This window comes from Pogona vitticeps, chromosome 2, assembly GCF_051106095.1.
Source record: "Pogona vitticeps strain Pit_001003342236 chromosome 2, PviZW2.1, whole genome shotgun sequence".
Lineage (NCBI taxonomy): Eukaryota > Metazoa > Chordata > Lepidosauria > Squamata > Agamidae > Pogona > Pogona vitticeps.
Window position 1 is genome coordinate 14,081,672 of NC_135784.1, and position 22,137 is coordinate 14,103,808.

Below are 22,137 nucleotides of genomic sequence, written 5' to 3' on the forward strand. Positions count from 1 at the left end.
CTGGGGAACCTCCCTTCTGAGGAAAGGCTACATCATTTGGGGCTCTTGAGTTTAGAGGAAAGGCGCCTGAGGGGGGAACGTGATGGAGAGGTATCAAATTCTGGAAACGATTATTATAAGTCACATTCGTTTGATGATACACAATTATGGATTAGGTCGAATGATTTCGGAATTATTGGAATTTACTCTCTGGCTTTAGGACTTTTTCAGCTGGTCACTTGTCTAAATCCAAGAATGTATTAAGCCAGGAGAATATTTTATTTTTCGTGTAAATACACTATTTTCATATCCAAAAAGATGGGCAGCTGATCTTTTCCATTTTTCTTTAAGAACTTGCGCTACAATCCTATACACACCCATTCACCTCCAAGGATCTTACATCTGAGTGGAGTCATACAGATTGCACTGCTGGTTTCTCCCAGGAACCCACCTAAAATTTTAATGCCCTCCTCTCCGTCCGATATTTTGAACCACCTGCCACAAACAGCTTGATCAGCGAGACCAGCTTCTTTGATATTTACAGTCCGGTTAAGGGCTGGGGGGGGGGAATATTTATTTAAAATATTTTTACCCTGTCTTTCCCCTTAAAAGGACTGAAGACGGCTTAAGACAGTATTAAAGCTAACATCAGTGAGTATATAAATACAAACAAGATAAACAATGGCAAGACATATTCAAAGTAGTAAGGTAAAACAATCCATTTAAAAAACCCCACTCAGGCAGCCAGCCACTCAAGGGAAGCATGCCTGAAGAGAAAGGTATTTGCCTGTTTGCAGAAGGGCAGCAAAGAAGGGGCCAGCCTAGTGTCCAGTGGCAGGGAGTTCCAGAGTCTGAGAGCAGCCACAGAGAAGGCCCTCACCTGTGTCCTCACCAAACACTGAGGGAAAGGGCTCTCCTGATCGTAACACTTGAGCATGCTTATGAAGGGAGATGGGGTCCTTGAGATAGTTTGGACTGAAGCCATTTAGGGCTTGATAAATTAGAATCAGCACTTTAAATTGTGCCCGGATATGGATTTGAAGCCACACAAAATGGGTAGTAATTTTATTCACAAAAAATATTCTATAAATTCTGGGGTGTTTGTGTGTTAAAAGCAGTTATTGGCAAGAGTAGCATCCAGGGAAAGTATAATTTGTGTACAACGCAATGAAGTTTTCTACAGAAATCTCTGTGAATGAAGCAGATATTTGGCTCCGAAAAGGTTAAAAGCAGCAGAATGCGAGATTCCTAGAGAGGGAGGAAATACGTAAAAAGGAAGAGGCGGTCTCTTTAATCGGAAATGGTTCTCCCTACAAGTCGTTCCCCTCTCCTGTTCCGATCTGAAGAGGGGGGATTTTGGAAACATATTTTGTCTTCTGGACTACAACTCCCATCCTCTTTCAGGGGGTCGTTAGGCTTTGGCGAACTGTGGCCTAACTTTTTCTCTGGCGTTTATCTGATCCTTTTTCAAAGCTTCCCGGTGGGAGAATTTATCCAGCGCGGAAAAAGTTATATTTTTTCTTAAATACTACCACTCCCAGAATCCCCAGCCAGCAGGACCATTGACAGGGTTGATGGGAGTTGCAGTCTGAACAAAAAGAAAAAAATCATAATTAACGTGCCCAATCCGTTGGAGGGACGTATAAAGATCTTGGGAGACCTTTTCTTTTGGGACTACAATACCGGTGGTCTCGCTGGCTGGGGATTCTGGGAGTTGTAGTAGGGGAATAAAGAAGAGCAAAGGCAGCTCCTCTGCAGAGCCATTTCCTTCTCTTTCCCTGGCAGAGGAACGTCGTCCCTTTTCTCCTCTTGGCTTTGCTCCTCCTCGAGATCTGGTAAGGATGCCCTGCTGTCTTCAGATTTTTAAAAAAATTTAATTTGCTTTGAAATGGTTTTTCATTGTTTTAATCTCGTATTCTCTGGGCCGGATATATATATAGGTATGTGTGTATCCATGTTTAAATACTCCTGTAAGCAGAAACCGTAGAAAAATGTTTTTATATAGACATATATAACAACCTTTAAGGTAGTGGTGATGATGATGGGTGGATGATGGTGATTGTTTGAGCCTACATCAGAGAAGCCCAGATCAAGGCCGGATCTCTGGAGGGTGAGATTCCCATCATGAGCCTGGATGCCTGGCAGGGCCATCCGAGACAGAAGGGAGGATCACTGGGGAGGGCCCTGAGATTTTACTCCCCTTTTACTGGGGAGCAGCCAGGAGGAGCTGGAGGAGCCTCTGGGGGAGGAGGGAAAGGTACTTCTCTCCCCCTCCCAATGATGCTCTTCGGGGGCCCTCCCTAGGAAGACGAAGCCAGGAATTGGAAAAGAGGTGCCTTGGAAGCCCAAAAGCTTGAAACGTAATTCCATATTTTGCTCTAAAATTTATGTAAGAGAAGATGGAAGAAGGTTGTTGCAAAACACAGGGGCCATCAAACAGATCAACCAATGTATTCTCCAAGGCTTTCACGGGCGGGATCGGATGGTTGTTGCGGTTTTTTCGGGCTCTTTGGCCGTGTTCCGGAAGTTGTTCTTCCTGACATTTCGCCAGTCTCTGTGGCCGGCATCTTCAGAGGAACAGGAGCAGGAACTCTGTCCATGCTCTGATGATCTGACTCCAGTCCTCTGAAGATGCCGGCCACAGAGACTGGCAAAACATTAGGAAGAACAACCTTCAGAACACGGCCAAAGAGCCCGAAAAACCCACAACAACCATCAGATCAACCAGTGTTGGGGTCAATCAAGGATTCGACTCAGGGCCGGGCCTGGCATTAGGCATGGTGAGCAGTTGCTCCAAGTGGCAGATGCTGAGCGGTGGCAGCACAACCTTGGGAGAGGGAGGTGGGTCCCTCATGGCTTATCCTCTGTGACGAAAGCCAGGATAAATAGTATGTCTTTTTTATTTTATTTTTTTATAGCACATAAAAACATATTTCCATTGTAATTCGTCTTGTTCCCTGGATAAACATCAAATTGTTTATATCATATCATGTCTCATTTGTCTCTATACCTTATTTCTTGGCTCTAGCCACTCATACATTTTATTCCAGTTTTGATAATATTCTGAATCCTCTTTCCCTTTAATTGTCATTGTCAATCTATCCATCTCTGCACAGTCTAAGATTTTTTTGTACAATTATTTCTTCCAATGGAGATTTCTCATTTTTCCAGTATTGAGCCCATACTATTCTAGCCACCATCAATAGAGGTAATATAATAAAAGCCAGGAGAAATAGTATGTTTCTGATGGTGCTTTCCATCAGCCTCCATTTCCCTTCTGAATCTGATGCATCGTCCCTTTGACTTACACTGGAAATCAAATATAAATGGCTCTTATATTTCTCCGTTGGTGAGAGAGGATGTTAGCTTTTCACTTCAAGAGGTGCACTTTGCATGAGCAATAGCAATTAAAGGCTTATAATAACAGATCGTTTGTGTGTGTGTTTGTGTTATCAGAACTTGAATGATATTATAATTGTTGTTTTAAACTGCTGGTTTTTAATTGCTTTTATGCTATTTTTATTGTAAGCTGCCCAGAGTAGACGTGGTCTAAATGGGCAGGGTATGAATGAATGAATGAATGAATGAATGAATGAATGAATGAATGAATGAATGAATGAATGAATGATCGATCCTCCTATGACCCTTTATAAGACAGGCAGACAAAGTGAGAGAGACTGGACAGTAGATAAACAGAAGAGCTGTTTCTAGCTTTTAAATATTGTCTTTTTAATGATGTAAGCCTCCTTGGGTCCTTTTTAAGGAGAAAGGCAGGATAAAAATATTCTAAATAAATAAAATAAATTAATCATTAAAACATGTCTCTTTTCACCCTGCAACCTTCCATGAAAGAGATCTAGAGTGATATTTTATGAAGGTTATGAAAATAACCAGCATCTGTTTTTAACTCTGGATTTCACCAGTGTGTTCCCAGCATGGAAAACCACCATTTCCTCACAGAAGGTCACAGACATTATGTCAGGAAAAGGGGTGGAATAGCTTGTCCCATCTCTATCCAGTTGAGAGGCGAGTGATAAATCCTGTCTTTGCTTTCCCTCAGCATCTGGATTTTTGTTTTCTTCTGCATCCTCCGTAGCAGTTCACAGGAGTTTGATACTTGATTTTTTTTAAAATCTGTTTTTCTCTCTCATTTATTGCCTCTTTTTAACAGAAAAATGGCAGAGAGAAGCAATGAAAGAGAAGGATATCAAGTGCCAGAGGAAAGGAACACATGTTCAGATGTGGAAGAGGATGTTGAGAATCAAGACACAATGAAACAGCTGGGAGGAAAAGAAGTGGATGAGAAGATGGACAAACCTATTGCTCATTCAGAGGAAGTCCAGGTTTATCAGAAAACATCCAGAGAGCGAAGCCATGAGTGCCCCGAGTGCGGGAAAACCTTTGCTCACGCGTCAACGCTCAGTTGCCATAGGAAACTTCACAAAGGAGAGAAACTGTTCACGTGCCTGGAATGTGGAAAAAATTTTGCTCAGTCTGCAAACCTCGCTACGCACCTCAGGTCCCACACAGGGGAGAAGCCCTTTGAATGCCTGCAGTGCGGAAAGAGTTTCAGTCAACGTGCCCACCTCACGAAGCATCACAGAGCCCACACAGGCGAGAAACCATATAAATGCCTGGAGTGTGGTAAGAGTTTCAGTCAACGTGCCCACCTTGCTACCCACCATAGGATCCATGGAGGCGAAAAGCCCTTTGAATGCCTGGAGTGTGGGAAAAGTTTTGGGCTGAGAGCGCATCTCAAAAATCACGGAAGGATCCACTCGGGAGAGAAGCCATTTCAGTGTCTGGAGTGTGGAAAAAGCTTCAGTGATCATGGAGACCTTGCTAGACATCACAGGACCCACACCGGCGAAAAGCCCTTTGAATGCTTGGAGTGTGGGAAAACCTTTCGATTAAGAGCACATCTTATAACCCATGAACGAATTCACTCAGGGGAGAAGCCCTTTACATGCCTGGAGTGTGGAAAGAGTTTCAGTCAGTCTGGAAGTTTTACAAGACATCACAGGACCCACACAGGCGAGAAGCCCTTTGAATGCCTGGAATGTGGCAGAACCTTTAGAGTGAGAGCAGATCTTACATCCCATGAAAGAATTCACTCAGGAGAGAAGCCCTTTGAATGTCTGGAGTGTGGGAAATGCTTCAGTCGACGTGCAAACCTTGCTAGACACCTAAGTACCCACACACGCAAGAAGCCTTTTGAATGTTAGGAGCGCAGAGGGGCCTCCCACCTCAGTGGAGACCATGTTTCACAGTGTACAGTGCACATAATGGAGAAACCGTTTGAATTCAAGGAAAATGACAGAGCCTTTAGATGGGGAAAAAATCCCGCATTAGCCATCAGAGCAGATGTATAGAAAAGAAGCCATTTGAATGCCTGGAGTGTGGGACAACCTTTAGACTGAGAGGACATCTTGTTTTGTCGTTTAGTCGTGTCGGACTCTTCGTGACCCCATGGACCAGAGCACGCCAGGCACTCCTGTCTTCCACTGCCTCCCGGAGTTGGGTCAAATTCATGTTGGTAGCTTCAATGGCACTGTCGGGCCATCTCGTCCTCTGTCGTCCCTTTTCCCTCCTGCCTTCACTCTTTCCCAACATCAGGGTCTTTTCCAGGGAGTCTTCTCATGAGATGGCCAAAGTATTGGAGCCTCAGCTTCAGGATCTGTCCTTCCAGTGAGCACTCAGGGTTGATTTCCTTAAGAATTGATAGGTTTGTTCTCCTTGCAGTCCAGGGGAACTCTCCTGGAAGTCTCCTCCAGCACCACAATTCAAGAGCATCAATTCTTTGGCGGTCAGCTTTCTTTATGGTCCAGCAATCACTTCCATACATTGCTACTGGAAAAACCATAGCTTTTGACCTCCTTTTTAAGATGCTGTCTATGTTTGTCATCGCTTTCCTCCCAAGAAGCAGGCGTCTTTTAATTTCATGGCTGCTGTAACCATCTGCAGTGATCATGGAGCCCAAGAAAGTAAAATCTGTCACTGCCTTTGTATCTTCCCCTTCTATTTTCCAGGAGGTGATGGGACCAGTGGCCATGATCTTAGTTTTTTTGATGTTGAGTTTCAGACCGTCTTTTGCACTCTCCTCTTTCGCCCTCATTACAAGGTTCTTCAATTCCTCCTCACTTTCTGCCATCAGAGTGGTATCATCTGCATATCCTGAGGTTGTTGATATTTCTTCCGGCAATCTGAATTTCAGCTTGGGATTCCTCCAATCCAGCCTTTCGCATGATGTATTCTGCATCTAAGTTAAACAAGCAGGAGGTCAATATACAGCCTTGTCGTACTCCTTTAAAAATTTGAACCAATCAGTTGTTCCATGTTCAATTCTAACTGTTGCTTCCTGTACCACATACAGATTTCTCAGGAGACAGATAAGGTGATCAGGCACTCCCATTTCTTTAAGGACTTGCCATAGTTTGCTGTGGTCCACACAGTCAAAGGCTTTTGCATAGTCAATAAAACAGAAGTAGATGTTTTTGTGGAACTCTCTGGCTTTCTCCATAATCCAGAGCATGTTAGCAATTTGGTCTCCAGTTCCTCTGACGCTTCAAATTCCAGCTTGTACTTCTGAGAGTTCTCACTCCACATAGTGCTGAAGCCTACCTTGGAGGATTTTGAGTATAACCTTGCTAGCGTGTGAAATGAGTTCAGTTGTACGGTAGTTGGAGCATTCTTTGGCACTGCCCTTCTTTGGGATTGGGATGTAGACCGATCTTTTCCAGTCCTCTGGCCACTGTTGAGTTTTCCAAACTTGCTGGCATATTGAGTGTAGCACCATAAAAGTGTCATCTTTTCAGATTTTAAATAGTTCAACTGGAATGCCATAACCTCCACTGGCCTTGTTGTTAGCCAGGCTTTCTAAGGCCCATTTGACTTCACTCTCCAGGATGTCTGGCTCAAGGTCAGCAACCATACTATCCGGGTTTTTCGGGACATCCAGATCCTTCTGGTATAATTCCTCTGTGTATTCTTGCCACCTCTTCTTGATGTCTTCTGCTTCTGTACGGTCGCTACTATTTTTGTCCTTTATCATGTCCATCTTTTCACAAAATGTTCCTTTAATATCTCCAATTTTCTTGAACAGTTTTTTCCCTTTCTATTATTTTCTTCTATTTCTTTGCACTGTTCATTTAAGGCCCAACCACTTCATTAACTCCAGAGATACTTGTCCTTGTCCTCCGCTCTTCCTCAGTAGCATGTTGGATGCCTTCCAACCTGAGGGGCTCATCTTCCAGCATCATATCTTTTATTTATTTATTTATTTATTTACAATATTTTTCAGCCGCACCATTGCCAGTGGCTTCTTTTATCCTTTTGTTCCTGGGGTATTCTTGGCAATGATACTGGAGTGGCTTGCCAGTTCCTCCTTCAGGTGGATCGCGTTTAGTCAGAACTTTCCACTATGACCTGTCCGTCTTGGGTGTCCCTGCACGGCATAGCCCATAGCTTCTCTGAATAACCAAGCCCCTTCGCCAGGACAAGGCAGCAATCTGTGAAGGGGAGAGAACATCTTACATCCCATGAAAGCATGCCCTCGGGGAGAAGCCATTTAAATGCACTAAAGTGTTTGCGTCTGAATGAAATCCTTTCTTCACATCATACAGTCCACAGAGGTGAAAAACCTTTTGAATGCCAAGAGTCTGGGAAGAACTTCAGAAATAAACGTGGCCTCTTTTCCCATGAAAGAATACACACTGGGGAGAAACCACATATATGTTTGGAGTATCGGAAAAAGCTTCATTTGTGGGACATCTTATTAAACATAAGCGCACCCACACAGGAGAAGAAACCCTTTACGTGTCCGGATTGCAGAAGGAGCGTTGTAAACCCCTGGAGTAGGAAAAGAGCTTCAATCAAAGGCATCACCTTAATTTCCGTCAAAGGACTCATGGAGGACAGAAGCCTTTAAAATACATGGCGTGTGGGGAAAGCTTCCGTTCAGATGACAGGCTGAGTAAACATCTCAGAGTCCACACTAAGAGACCATTTCAATGTCAAGCACTCACACTGGAAAGAAACAAGAGAAATTACCCAAAGGATCAGAGTATTTGTTGCATTCACCTGGCCAGGAGACAAATTTTGCTGATGAATTCCAGATATTGATTAAAAGGTGATCAATTTAGCAGTTTTGATTCATGGGTGAAGGATGTTGAGCCTCATGGCTTTGTTGTTTTTCTTTTTATCTCTCTGTTCTTTTCATTTCTGCTTCGTATCTCCACTGGTACTATTACGGGAACAATGAAAGGAAGAGTGTAGGCTTGGCATGAACTTCTGTAAGATAAAAACCCAGTGGTACAGTGTGGAAAGTGTCAGATTTGGGCTCAAGGGACGGATGTTCAAATTCTGCTTGACTATATAAATTCCTTCAATGTGTGGGTGGTGTAAGGTTACACAACACCGAGTGCAGGATTTCAATCTGTGTATATAAAAGCATTATGTTGTTGTTGTTTAGTCGTGTTCGACTCTTTCTGACCCCATCGACCAGAGCACGCCGGGCCCTCCTGTCCTCCACTGCCTCCTGGAGTTTGGTAAAAAAAACAAAAAGCATTATAGGTGAAAACAAAAATAAAAAGTAAAGTGGGTTTGTCCACACAGCTAACATCAAAAATATAAAAGTTAGTCTTTAGGATTTCTGACTCTTTTTTTAAACTTTTTGTTTTCATTTTGTTTTCACCTATAATGCTTGCACAGGCTAGCACAGCTACCCGTTCTCCAACTGTGAAAGATACTATGTATAAAAGAGTGTTATTTTATCTTCCTTTGAGGGATTTCCATCCATTCAGAGCCCTGATCACATTCTGGGAATCACGATCAATACTTCCTCCTCCTAGAGGGAACCCCTATAAACTTCATCCTGCAACATAAATTCTATTTCCCTCCCACAGAGGGAGGTGATCATGAGTCTGGGAAAGGATAATGTCTGCAGGCGATGGGGCCTTTCCATGCGATTGGGGTCTTGATTCTCATGGAGACCCTGCATGTAGAAAGGTGCTCTCTCCCTTGAGACTCATTGCACTTCACGTGTAGGACCAGACCATGAACATTTGACTCTATTGACCAAAATTCTCAATGCCGGCAAAGGGCTTAGGAGTTTTGTAAAAATCTAAAACTGTCCTTATCAGTCTGTATTGTAGGGCCTTCCCTTAAATTTTCCTTTTCCAGCAGACAAAATGGTGCATTCATGAGAAACTGGGGGATCATCCAAGAATTCAAGCAGGGGATGAAGGGAAGTTGAGAGGTTCAATTATAAATAGGTTGGGGTAACAGGAACGTGGTCGCAGAGCCGGAAGTTGTCATTTTAATTTTTCACTCTACCTTGTAGAAGAAACAACATTGTATATCCTGCCAAGAATGTCCCTGGAAGAAGTGGACGGGAAACCACTTATTCTTCTCTACCTAGAAAACTCTGGAAGGGTCGCCATACGTCAGCATTGACTTGATGGCACACAATTATGAATTTGATCAAACAAATCTGGAACTCTTCCCTAGAAGCAAAAATGATCAAACTGAAGCTATGTTATTTGGGGCACAACATGAGGAGCCGGGACTGAACGGAAAAGATAACAAATATGTGATTGATAGACTCCATACACAAAACCACAGGCTTGAGTTTACATGGAGGTCACTCAGCCACAGAGTTGCCACAGGTTGGAGGACGCTTCTAGTTTTCCTCATCTGGCAGTGGCTTGGTCACCATCATCTCCAGGGTCACTTCCATGTCTAAAAATCTGATGGGCCTGTAATATTTAATACCTATGCACAGAATTTTCCAAAACCATGCCTTTGGTTCACTGGTACCTTCATAATCTCCTCATTTATTTTCTAACCAGAGGACGCCAGAGCTCCGGGTAAAGATGTCTTGTGGTCCATCCAGATCAGACGGCATCCATGTTCTTCAGCCAAGATGTCCTTCCTTTTCCCGCTTTTCCCATTTATTGTTATGTTGAATGACCAGCTGTAACAATCTGTGCTTTTATTTTTCTGATTGTGTGATCCAGATGTTCCACCTTTCTGCATGTTATGTTATTCCTGAATTCTTGGATCTTCTGCCATTACTTTAAGAGTTTTTTAATTGGTCACTCTCTCTGATCCAAGAGGTTTTTAAACCAGGAGAATATTTCATTTTGTACTTACATAACACTATCTTCATACCAAGCAGTTCGGCAGCTTTTCCTGTCTTGTAAATATGGTTACCTGGGAATAAGGCCCATTGACCTCAAAATCTGAGCAGACACATGCTGTATATAGGATTGCACTGCTGGCTCCTTCCAGGCACCCACCTCAACGTTTATGGCTTCCCCTTCCTTTTATGCCTCCTGCCACAAAAAGCTTTTGATCAGAGACACCAACTTCTTGGTGTTGTCTCTAATCAAGTGAAGGGGAAAAAAAACAGCAATGGGTTATTTTAACAAAGATACTCCGAAAAAATCGAGGAAAAACTTAAAAATAGTAATTGCTGGTGGCAGTAGCACACCCAGGGAAAGAATAATCATAATTGCAATTTGGGTGTAACACATTGATGTTTTCCTTTGGCTTCCTGTGACAGAAGCAGAGGGAAAGGATTTTGGTGTTTGGCTCTGGAAGGGTTAAAAACAGCCGGCCCGCCGGATTCCTAGAGAGGGAGAAAAAATAGAGGAAAGGAAGAGACGGCTTCTCCCCCGGAAGTGTTTGTCCTCCCCACAAGTCCCTCCCTCCTGCTGCAGAGCTGTCAATCTTCGGAAAGTCAACCTTTTTTTTTTCCGCACAGCAACTCCCATTCTCTTCCAGGCGGTGGTCGGACGTTTTAGAAATTTAATGTTTTTTCCCCTCCCCTCCCCAAGCATTGAGGCGGGAGCATATCCGGAGCGCCAAAGCGCTGATTTTTTTTTCAGTACTACAACTCCCAGAATCCCCAGCCACCAAGGCCAATGACTGGGTTGATGGGAATGGCAGTCTGAAAAAAAAAAACAGTTTCGCGTCTAAACCGTGGAGCAATTGGACGTCTTATTTTTTTTTTACTGCAACCCTTGTGCTCAGGCTGGCTGGGGATTCTGGGAGTTGTAGTCAGTTTTTTTTAAAAAAAGGCGTTTCCAAGCTCTGGGCTTCTCCATCCTGTGGGGGCGCGTGTTCGCCCACCTCTTGCCATAAAAAGACTCTTGGCGGCGGGCTTGGCCAGAAAGGAACGGCGTTACATTCCAGAAAGGAGGAACGAGGCTGGGTTTGGGGGGCGGGGGAGGCAGCAGCTCCTTTGCTTCCTCTTGATCGGGCAGAAGGGAAGCCCTCCGTTTCTCCTCTTGGCGTCACTCCTCCTCCTCCTCCTCCTCCCTGATGAGATCTGGTAAGGAAGGATCCCTTGGCGGTCTTATTGTTTTTCCTCCCTTTGGTCGGGCTGTATAATCATGGGGTTGAATAGTTTTTATTCCGTCCGCTCTCTTCCTCTGGGGCCACGGTTAGGGGTTCGATTCCCCGCTGCCCCATCATCCATGGACACGGGGGCTGGACTCCATGATCTGCCCAGCCCTGCAGGTGTTAGATGAATGATGATGCTGCTGATGATATTTTAAATATTGCAACCCGACTCTGTACGGAAATAAATGGTTTGTATCAGGGGGAAGCCGAGAGGGAGGCCCTCCAGGTGGTGAGATGCCCATCAAGGATCCTGGACACACCTGGTCGGGGGTCCACCCAAGGAAGGAAGGAAGGAAGGAAGGAAGGAAGGAAGGAAGGAAGGAAGGAAGGAAGGAAGGAAGGGCGGCAGATAAACTGACATGTGATATGAAAATAAGAAGAGGCCAATTGAAAAATAATGATTTTTAAGAAAATATGGAATGTATTTTTGGAACTTGTATTTCGGAGAGGGAAGGGGTATACACCGAGGGAAGAAACAATGAAATTTTGGAGTGAGAATGGATTGAATGAAGGGTAATGCTAGTCCTGAAGGTGATGGGAGCACATGTGTAATTGTATTTTATTGTTTTGTATTTTTTTATAGTTTTTTGTGTGGTGCAGTAGTAGGTTTATTTTGTATTAATAAATAACATTTTTTTTTTTAAGAAAAGGAAGGGCGCCAGGGGAGGTGCCCCCACCTGCTCCTGGGCATCAGCCGGGTGGGTTGAAGGCGATGCTGGAGGAAGGAGGAAGAAAGGGGCAAAGGCAGCTCCCCATCTGGGGAATTCACTCATCAGTGGGTTACACAGATGTGAGACAAGGCAGATGCCAAAGCAGGTGGTACCTCTGTTGGACCGCCGAACAAAAGATCAAGCAGATAGTCGGCTTTGGAGGGTGACACATCCACCTTCCTCAGGCAGTTTTCAAATTTTCTTGGCATGGTGGTGGTTCATGGCGGGCAAGCGCCCTTGAGCAGCATGCCCACGGCTTGTGGCGGGGGGGGAGCAATAGGTGGGATGGAGACTCCTTATCAAGTAGCCTCAGGTCATATCTTAGCGTTTATGTCCCATCCATCAGTGGCTGGACCGGATGATGCCCAGGGTCCCTTCCAGCTCTGCAGGTCTAAGGTGATTGGGATTATTGTTATCTCTTCAAACAAAGAGATAAACCAAGGGTTTTACATCTCCAACACCACCAAATCATTTTTACGGGGATTGCAGGTTGCCTTATAGGTGTCTGTGTGTTCCTCCTGTCAAGTCGGAAACAATTTACAGCAACCCTAGTAGGGCTTTCAGGATGGATGGCTCAGTGGCTTTGGCGTTTGGCTGCAGAGCCAGAGGTTGGGAGTTCGATTCCCCCCACAGGGTCTCCTTGACAAGGGCAGGACGTGATGATCCATAGGGTCCCTTCCAGCTCCGTAGTTCTAAGATGCTGCTGATGATGACTGAGATATTTAAAGAGTGGTTCTGGACCTCAATGAGTTTCCGTGGGGATGTGGGGATTTGAACCCTAGTCTCAAGAGTCTTCGTCCATTACTTTATCTGCTACACACCACCCTGGGAACCTTATAAGTTTTGTTCTTAAATACAGTACTCGCTTCCTTGACCTTTCAGAGCCAGATATTAAAAGTTAGCCTGTCTGGGTGTGTATGAGAAATAAGCCCTTTGGAGAAAAAAGGGGCCTCTAATTTCTGAGAAGGGACAGCCAGGACTAATTATTTTAAATAAAAAAAACAAAAGAAATGTCAACATGACAGAGGGGGTCACAGATGACTTGGCTACTATAAAAGGAGGGTCACGACTCAGAAAGGTTTGGGAACAGTCCTCTCTACCTCACGTTAGGGGATTATCATCCTACAAGGTCTCCTGAAGTCATTATCATCCTATAATCACCCCATAGTCTCCCTTGGTGGGCCACTCCTTATTTGTTAGTTTTCCTCAACTGGCACTTCCTTGTTTCAATCCATTAATGGAGAGATTGGTCAGTTAGAAAGAACAACATGTTTCTATGTGTAGTTCTTCTTACATAAAAACAAGCATCATATTTTTTGGAAGTGTTAACTTGTTATGTTAGTAAGCTGAACTGCTTAATTTCCTTAATTATTGACAAACGGACTGGTTAGGAACTTGGCTTCTTCAGACTTCACGGCCAACTTTGAAAAAAAGGCGGGCAAATGAATCTGAGGCAGGAAATCATTGGCTGCCACTGAGTTGACTGACAGCAACTCGCTTGTTCAAAAAAGCCTCTCCCAACTAAAAACTTAACTTTTTCTTTACCACAGACACCCTTTAAATATCTTTTATTGCCGCAAGCAACCAAGACTTAACTCAAGATTTAAAGCCCTAAAGTGCATCAAATATCTATTTAAAGTTTCTCATGAAAGGTTTTCAAATTTGGAGAGAAGGGAGAAATAAGTTAACCTGTTAACGTATATATTCCTATTATAATCTTTTTATTGGAATGATTCCATCATTGTCGTCGTCATCCAAAAAACAACAGTATTAGGAACAGCAAATACATCAATATTTAACAAATACTTAGGTTTTTGATTAAAACTTGTATTTGTTATGTAATGGCAGTCAATGTTTTTATAATTTTGATTGACTATGCCTTGTGTTGTTCTTGTTGTGGTTGTTTTTGTTGTTATTCTTGCTGGATAAACTGAAATTACAAGCATATAAAATCATTAATGATACACCTATACAAAACATCACATGATAATTAAGGCTAGAAAACGATATGAATGTAATTTGTACAAAATGGTACCTCATTCAACACAAGTTGGGCAGAAAAAAAGGAACATACTGTATTACATTCATACAGTATAATTATAATTAATGAGAAGGCTGGTTCTGCTTTTCATTTACAAATCTTCTATCTGGTTTAATAACTCAAACTTTCATTCTGAGTTCTGACACTATGTTTTTCAAATGATTTCTGTACTTATTTTTAAGATACCGTAAAAGGAGCAGAGAACAATCTTTAGCTCAAGTACGTTGATCACAAAGTCCATGTGAACACTCACACTGACTGACTCCGACTCTCTCTTCCCATGGCTTGCACAGTAGCAAGAAATGTCACTTGTCTCTCAGCCGTTCAGCATCATTCACTTGCATGTTCTCACCATGTGCAGAAATGCCAAACATTTATTTATTCATTCATTTATTAGACTTATATACTGCCCATCTAGGACATATCTACTCTGGACGGTTGCTATCAAATAGTTATTTTCATAACCGATTTTTACTTTTGTTTGTTTTTTAATGGAGGTGGTAGTTTAGAAAAGCTAAGCTTTGCACAAACAGTCAAGGAAAATTAAGATTTTGTTCTATGTTTCCTTTTCTTTTTATTTTAATTGCAAAAGATTCCTCTGTTTGTGTGTGGTGTGTGTGTTTGTGTGTGGGGGGCCTTCGGGATTACTTTTAATAACATTGATCCCTTTTCCTTTCTCCCAGGACCCTAACTAGAGTGGGCCAACAGGAGTTTTGAAGGTGCCCCCCTTCTCCTGCCGTAGGAAAATATGGCCTTTTTCTAGGGTGAAGGTTGCCACTTTTCAGAAGGCCGTGAGGCCGGTTTTCAGGGAGATGCAGAGGTGATAGATCAGGTCTGGCCGAAGCAGAAGAAGGCAGGTCTAGCCAGGTTTCTGCCGAGCAGACCTCAGGCCCATGTTGGAAAGCATGCTATGTTTAGATTTTGTTTTTGTCTCTCTCTGTGTCTGTAGAGAAAAATACAGTACTCTTCTGATTTCTTCCTGACAATTTCTGACAATGTAGCTGTTACCCTGTGGAGCAGTTGCTGGCAGGATGATCGTCCCTGTAATTCCTGAATTATTTTCATGTTACAAATTTGAAAGCTGGTTTGAGGATGCAATTTGGCCTGTTTTCCCTCAGTCCCAAAATTGCTAGTTAGGCTCCTGCCTTCTCTGTGTTTTGTTTCCTTTTAAATATTTCAACTCCTCTCAGTACTCAGGCATTGATATTTTTATACTTTTCTTTCTACTAGGACTAAGTGTTGCCATCTGGGTTTCTCTGGATCCTGTACAGGATTGATTCTGGATCAGTCTTCTGCTACATCCTTCTGAATCCATAGTAATCTGCTGCTTAGAACAGGTAACTGTATGTCTTTGTTCCTCAGTCTTTTGGCACAACTGATACTTAGTAAGGAACAAATTACAGGACTAAACATCCTGCCAGCATCTCTCCCGAAGGCATCTCTCATATCTTAATGCTGGAGTGAATAAATAAGCAGAGAGGTGCTTCCTCAAAATATCTAGATTACCCTAGCTGCATATGGGTTGTTAGATAATCATAATTATCATGAACAAGGTATGAGCAGCCAGTCCAACTTTCCATGAGAAAGATCTAGAGCGATGTGTAAACATTATATAAAGGCTATGAAGCAACCATTGTCCATTTCTAGCCCTGGATCTCACTAGGGTTTTCCCGGCTTGGAAGATCACCATTTCCTCACAGAAGGACACAGATGTTATGTCAGGAAATCAGGTGGTGAGGCTCATCCCATCTCTGCCCAGCAGAGAGGAGTATGATAAATCTCCTGGTTGGTTTTCCTCAGGGTCTTAATTGTTGACAGATTCAGCCTTCCCACCGATGTTTGTGAAGGTGGATCTCCTGAGAGCTGATTCTCCTGTATGCTCTATGGCAGTTCATTGGGTTTGTTACTTCATCCAAAAACCTGGCTCATTTTTGTTTATCCTCTTTTGAGCAGGAAAAATGTCGGAGGGAAGAAACAAACAAGGAAGGCCTCAAGCATCGGAGGAAAGGGGTAAATGTCTGGATGCAGAAGAGGGGGTTGGGAATCAAGATGGAATTACAAAGCTGGGAGGAAATCAAGCAGATGAGAAGACAGACGGACCCATTGCTCATCCAGAAGAAGTTCCAGTCTGTCGGAAAACATCCAGAGGAGAACAGATTAACGAGTGCCCGAAGTGTGGGAAAACCTTTGTTCACAAATTGGTACTTGATAGCCAAGGAAAAGTTTGCAAAGGGGAGAAAACCTTTACATGCCCGGAGTGTGGAGAGAGTTTGCCTACAAACGTTGCTACACACATCAATTCCCACACAGGCGAGAAGCCCTTCGAATGCCAGGAGTGCGGGAAAACCTTTGGAGTGAGAACACACCTTATAACCCATGAAAGAATTCACTCGGGAGAGAAGCCATTTATATGCCTGCAGTGTGGAAAAGCTTTCCGCCTGAGAGGGGACCTTGTTTCACATCTTAAAGTCCACACCACAGAGAAACCATTCGAATGCAAGGAATGCGGAAAAACCTTTAAGTGGAAGAAGTCCCTTATTAGTCATCAAAGTACACACACAGAAGAGAAACCATTTGAATGTCTGGTGTGTGGGAAATGTTTCAGTCAACGTGGAAGCTTTGCGAAACACTTCAGTATCCACACGGGTGAGAAACCGTTTGAATGCCTGGAGTGTGGGAAAACCTTTCGACTGAGAGCACATCTTACGACCCATGAAAGAATTCACTCAGGGGAGAAGCCATTTAAATGCTTGGAGTGTGGAAAAAGTTTCAGTCAACGTGCAAGTCTTGCTACACACTGCAGTTCCCACACAGGCGAGAGGCCATTTAAATGCCTGGATTGTGGAAAAAGTTTCAGTCACCATGCACACCTTGCTACACACCGCAGGACCCACACAGGCGAGAAGCCGTTTGGATGTCTTGAGTGCGGAAAGACCTTCCGCCAAAGCCGAGACCTTGTTTCACATTACAAAGTCCACACCACAGTGAAACCGTTTGAATGCAAGGAATGCGGAAAAAGCTTTAGATGGAGAAAATCCCTCATGTGCCATCAAAGCACACACACGGAAAAGAAACCCTTTGAATGCCTGGAGTGTGGGAAAACCTTTGGACTGAGAGGAAATCTTATTATCCACGAAAGAATTCACTTAAGGGAGAAACCATTTAAATGTCCAGAGTGTGAAAAAAGTTTCAGTCAGCGGGCATATCTTGCTACACACCTCAGAACCCACACAGGCGAGAAGCCCTTTGAGTGCCTGGAATGTGGGAAGACTTTTGGACTGAGAGGAAGTCTTACTATCCATGAAAGAATTCACTCAGGGGAGAAACCGTTTACATGCCTGGAGTGTGGAAAGTGTTTCAGTCAGAGTGCAACACTTGCTACGCACAGCAGAACCCACACAGGCGAGAGGCCGTTTGAATGCCTGGAGTGTGGAAAGAACTTCAGTCAACGTGCACACCTTCGTTCCCATCAAACGACTCACGTAGGAGAAAAGCTGTTTAAATGCATGGAGTGTGGAAAAAGCTTTGGTTCACGTGAGAGGCTGAGTAAACATCACAAAATCCACACCAAGTAGTAACTGTTTCAGAGTCGAGTGTTCATGCTGGAAATAATCAATATAAATGTTCTCAATGTGTTGGACGATATTTTCTTAAAATAGGTTCTTAGCAGATCTTGGTGTTAATGCCTTCAAAAGAGTATCTGTTTCTCGATATTATTTTCCTGAGCCAGAAGGGGTTAGACGGTATTACCCAGTTTCCCCTAAAATAAGACCTAACCTGAAAATAAGCCCTAGTATGACTAGGGACGTGGTGGCACTGTGGGTTAAACCACAGAAGCCTCTGTGCTGCAAGGTCAGAAGACCAGCAGTCGTAAGATCGAATCCACGCAATGGAGTGAGCTCCCGTTGCTTGTCCCAGCTCCTGCCAACCTAGCAGTTTGAAAGCATGTAAAAATGCAAGTAGATAAATAGGTACCATCTCGTTGGGAAGGTAACGGTGTTCCGTGTCTAGTTGCGCTGGCCACGTGACCACGGAAACTGTTTTTGTACAAAACGCTGGCTCTATAGCTTGGAAATGGGGATGAACACCGCACCCTAGAGTCGGACACAACTGGACTAGATGAATCTTTACCTTTACCTATAATTTTGCAGGATGCTTGTAATATAAGCCCTACTCCAAAAATAAGCCCTAGTTAAGTGAAACCCAACCCTTGTTTAGTAACCAGAAGGTGACATGACTGTATTTGAATAAATGTAGATTGTTGTACATGAAAATAAAACATCCCCTGAAAATAAGCCCTAATGCCTTTTTGGAGCAAACATTAATATAAGACCCTGTCTTATTTTCGGGGAAACACGGTAGCTTTTCCACCAAGTTTTGTGTCATCTGTAAATTTGATAAACATTTCCTGCATCTCCTCATCCAAATCATTAGTAAAAAATGTCAATGAGCACTGGGCGCAGGACTGAGTCGCTTGTTACCTCTTCCTAGTTTGAGAAGGAACCATAGCTATATCGGCACCCTGACCAAGACTGAGATCTGTTGACCTCAATTTGCAGAGAAAAGAGGGGTACAGGGATCCCACAACAGCTGGCTGTCCTGCGCAGACTGTCTGGTCTTCTCACTGTTTTTTTATTGTCCTGCTGACAAAATACTACTCTGTGCATTCATGAGAAATCCTGGAGAGTAATCCAAGAATTCAAGCAGGGAGGCGATGGGAAGTTGTGGTGTCCAATAAGTAAGTTGAACCTCTGGTTGCAGAGGTTGCCATTTTAATTTTCCACGGTGCTGTGTAGGAGAAGAACTAGGCTGTGTAGCCTTGGGCAAAGTGCACAGTCCCAGGACGGCCCTGAAAGAAGGGAGTGGAAAGCCACTTGTGAGTACAGTGGTGCCTCGCTAGACAGTTACCCCGCATGACAGTTTTTTCACTAGACATTGGCTTTTTGCGATCGCTATAGCGATTCGCAAAATAGTGATTCCTATGGGGGAATTTTGCTGGACAATGTTTGGTCCCTACTTCGCAAACTGATTTTCGCTAGATGATGATTTTGACAGCTCCCTCCGCACTCACAAACAGGTGTTTTCAGGACCTAAGCTTCGCAAGACAGTGATTTAAACAGCTGATCGGCGGTTCGCAAAGCGGCTTTCCTATGGCCGATCTTCGCTAGACAATGACGATTCTTCCCCTTTGGAATACATTAAACAGGTTTCAATGCATTCCAATGGGGAAATGTTTTTCACTAGACAATTATTTCGCTAAATAGCAATTTCAATGGAACGGATTATCATCGTCTAGCGAGGCACCACTGTATTTTTCTACCTGGGGAGCTCTGGAAAGAGTCATCATAAGTCAGCATTGACTTTATGACACACAGTTAGTAATGAGATCAAACTAAGCTGAAAGTTTCCCTAGACGCAGAAATAACTAAACTGAGGTGGTTATTTGACACACACCCCTTCGTTTGTCCAAGACTTCTCAAGAAAATAATAAATATGAAATTGATAGACTCCATACATGAAGTCACAGGCTTGAGTTGGCAGGAGATTGAGGTGGCTCATTTACAGGATTGCCACAGGTTGGAGGACGCTTCTGGTTTTCTTCCTCTTGCAGTGTCTTAGGCTCTACCATCTCTGGGGTCCCTTCCATGTCTAAAAATCTTACGAGCCTGTAATGTTTAATATTTCTGCACAGAACTCTCCAAAACCATGCCTATGATCCACTGGTATCTTCATAATCCTCTCATTTCTCTTCTAACCGGAGGGTGAAAAAGCATTTTGACTTTGGATGCTAGAATTCCAGGTAGGGATGTTTCGTGCTGGATGAAGATCTATTTTCTTCCTCTTCCTGCTTTTTCCACTTATTGTTATCTTGAATGACCAGCTGTAACAATCTGTGCTTTTTGTTTCTGATTCTGTGATCCAAAAAATCTACCTTTCTGCATTTTCTGTGGTTTTCTGAATTCTTAGACCTTATTCTTTTACATTAGGACTTTTTTTTATTGGTCACTCTTTGCATCAAAGAAGTTTTAAAGCAAGGAGTATTTTATTTTTCATTTGACGCTATTGTCATACCAGCTCCCAGGTTTACAACATACAACAAAACAGTATAGGCAAAAGATCTAACCATACCCACTAATCAAAACGTCAGTACTAATATAAAAACAAATACAAGATAATAAAGCATAATAAATCACATTTTACTATGTAAGCACCTAAAATGGCAATATTGTTATCTTACTGGCTAATAGTTTCATTGGGCTCCATTAGTGAATCAAAATAAAATGGCTGTCAAAACTGCCAAGTTTTAAAAAGCTGCTTAAATGTTGCCAGCAAAGGGCTCAGGCAGATATCAGGAGGAAGCTGAGTCAGGGAGCCACCACGGAGAAGGCCCCGTTCCTAGTTTTCTCCCTCTGTTAGGGTCAGCATCCTCAGATATCTGGCCCGGGGCAAATGAGTAGGACAGGCATTCTCCAGATGGGTGATATAAAAATCAAATAAATAAATTATGACTGGAAAAAGGCTTTATATGCTACAATCATCACCTTGAAGCTGGCATGGAAGAGGACAGAAGTTAGTAAATACCAACACATCTCCCGGACTCTGGCTGCCTTAAACTCATCACCTGTCCATCTCCATGCCATCTAATCAGTGTAAGGCAGCCAGAATTGGGGAGACGTGCTGGTATTTATAAACTCTACTCAATGCTCTGGACCTGCTTCTGTATCATCAGCATAATTGGAAGCCCCACGTAGACAGCATTGCAGTAGTCTATTCTTGAGATGATCAGCGCATGGACTAGCACAGGGAGGGACTGGGTGTCCAGGTAGGGGTGCAATCCACTTTAGAGTAGACCTATGTAGGATTCCACTGCTGACTTCTCCCAGCCACCCACCTAACAGTTCAATGCTTCCTCTTCCTTGGGCGTTTTGAACCTCCTGCCAGGAACAGCTTGATCAGAGACACCAACTTCTTAGTTTTATTATCATCAAGTTAAGAAAAAAAAACAGGCAGAATGGGTCGTAATCTCATTCGCAAAAAATACTCTATAAAATCCAGGAAAAAAGTTAAGAAGAGTAGTTGTTGGTTGACGTAGCAACCAAGGAAGGAATAATCATAATTATAATTTGGATACAGTACAGTGCAGTGATCTTTTCCTTTAGCCCACTGGTTCTTAACCTTGGGTTACTCAGGAGTTTTGGACTGCAACTCCCAGAAGCCTTCACCACCAACTGTGCTGGCTGGGGTTTCTGGGAGTTGCAGTTCAAAAACATCCGAGTAACAAAGGTTAAGAACCACTGCATTAGCCTCCTATGAGTGAAGCGTGTGTGTTTAGTCGTTTAGTCGTGTCCGACTCCTCGCGACCCCATGGACCAGAGCACGCCAGGCCCTCCTGTCCTCCACTGCCTCCCGGAGTTGTGTCAGGTTCATGTTGGTTGCTTCGCAGACACTGTCCAGCCATCTCATCCTTGGTCGTCCCCTTCTCCTCTTGCCATCACACCTTCCTAACATCAAGGTTTTTTCCAAGGACTCTTTTCTTCTCATGAGATGGCCAAAGTACTGGAGCCTCAGCTTCAGGATCTGTCCTTCAAGTGAGCATTCAGGGTTGATTTCCTTTAGAACTGATAGGTTTGTTCTCCTTGCAGTCCAGGGGATTCTCAAGAGCCTCCTCCAGCACCACAATTCAAAGGCATCAATTCTTCGGCGGTCTGCTTTCTTTATGGTCCAGCTCTCACTTCCATACATCACGACAGGAAAAACCATAGCTTTGACTATTCGGAGTGAAGCAGAGGAAGTATTTTGGGGCTGGGGCTGAAAGAGTTAAAAGCAGCAGCACGCGAGATTCCTAGAGAGGCAGGAAATGGGTAATTTGAAGAGGTAGGGGTCCTTAACCGGAAATGGTCCTCCCCCGTTAGAACCTTCTTGCTCCAGAGGCGTCAATCTGAATGGGGACTTCGGAAAGTTAGCTTTTTTTTCTGGACAACAACTCCCATCACTCTTCAA

At 43.5% G+C, this 22,137-nt stretch overlaps 1 protein-coding gene across 1 annotated transcript; it reads left to right on the top strand.

Annotated features, from left to right (window-relative positions):
* The first annotated feature begins 50 nt into the window (after positions 1 to 50).
* LOC110070028 (uncharacterized) lies at positions 51 to 18,431 on the top strand. Its single transcript, XM_020777621.3, has 3 exons — positions 51 to 1,814; positions 4,151 to 5,202; positions 16,087 to 18,431. The coding sequence occupies exons 2-3, from the start codon at positions 4,155 to 4,157 to the stop codon at positions 17,709 to 17,711; spliced, it is 2,673 nt and encodes an 890-aa protein (XP_020633280.3). The 5' UTR covers positions 51 to 1,814; positions 4,151 to 4,154; the 3' UTR covers positions 17,712 to 18,431.
* The last annotated feature ends 3,706 nt before the right edge of the window (positions 18,432 to 22,137 follow it).

Bases quoted from the DNA above. Each gene is read 5' to 3' on its own strand.
- LOC110070028 (XM_020777621.3), top strand. From the start codon at position 4,155: ATGGCAGAGAGAAGCAATGAAAGAGAAGGATATCAAGTGCCAGAGGAA. The intron at 5,203-16,086 runs AGGAGCGCAGAG...TCCTCTTTTGAG, and splicing joins CAAGAAGCCTTTTGAATGTT to CAGGAAAAATGTCGGAGGGA.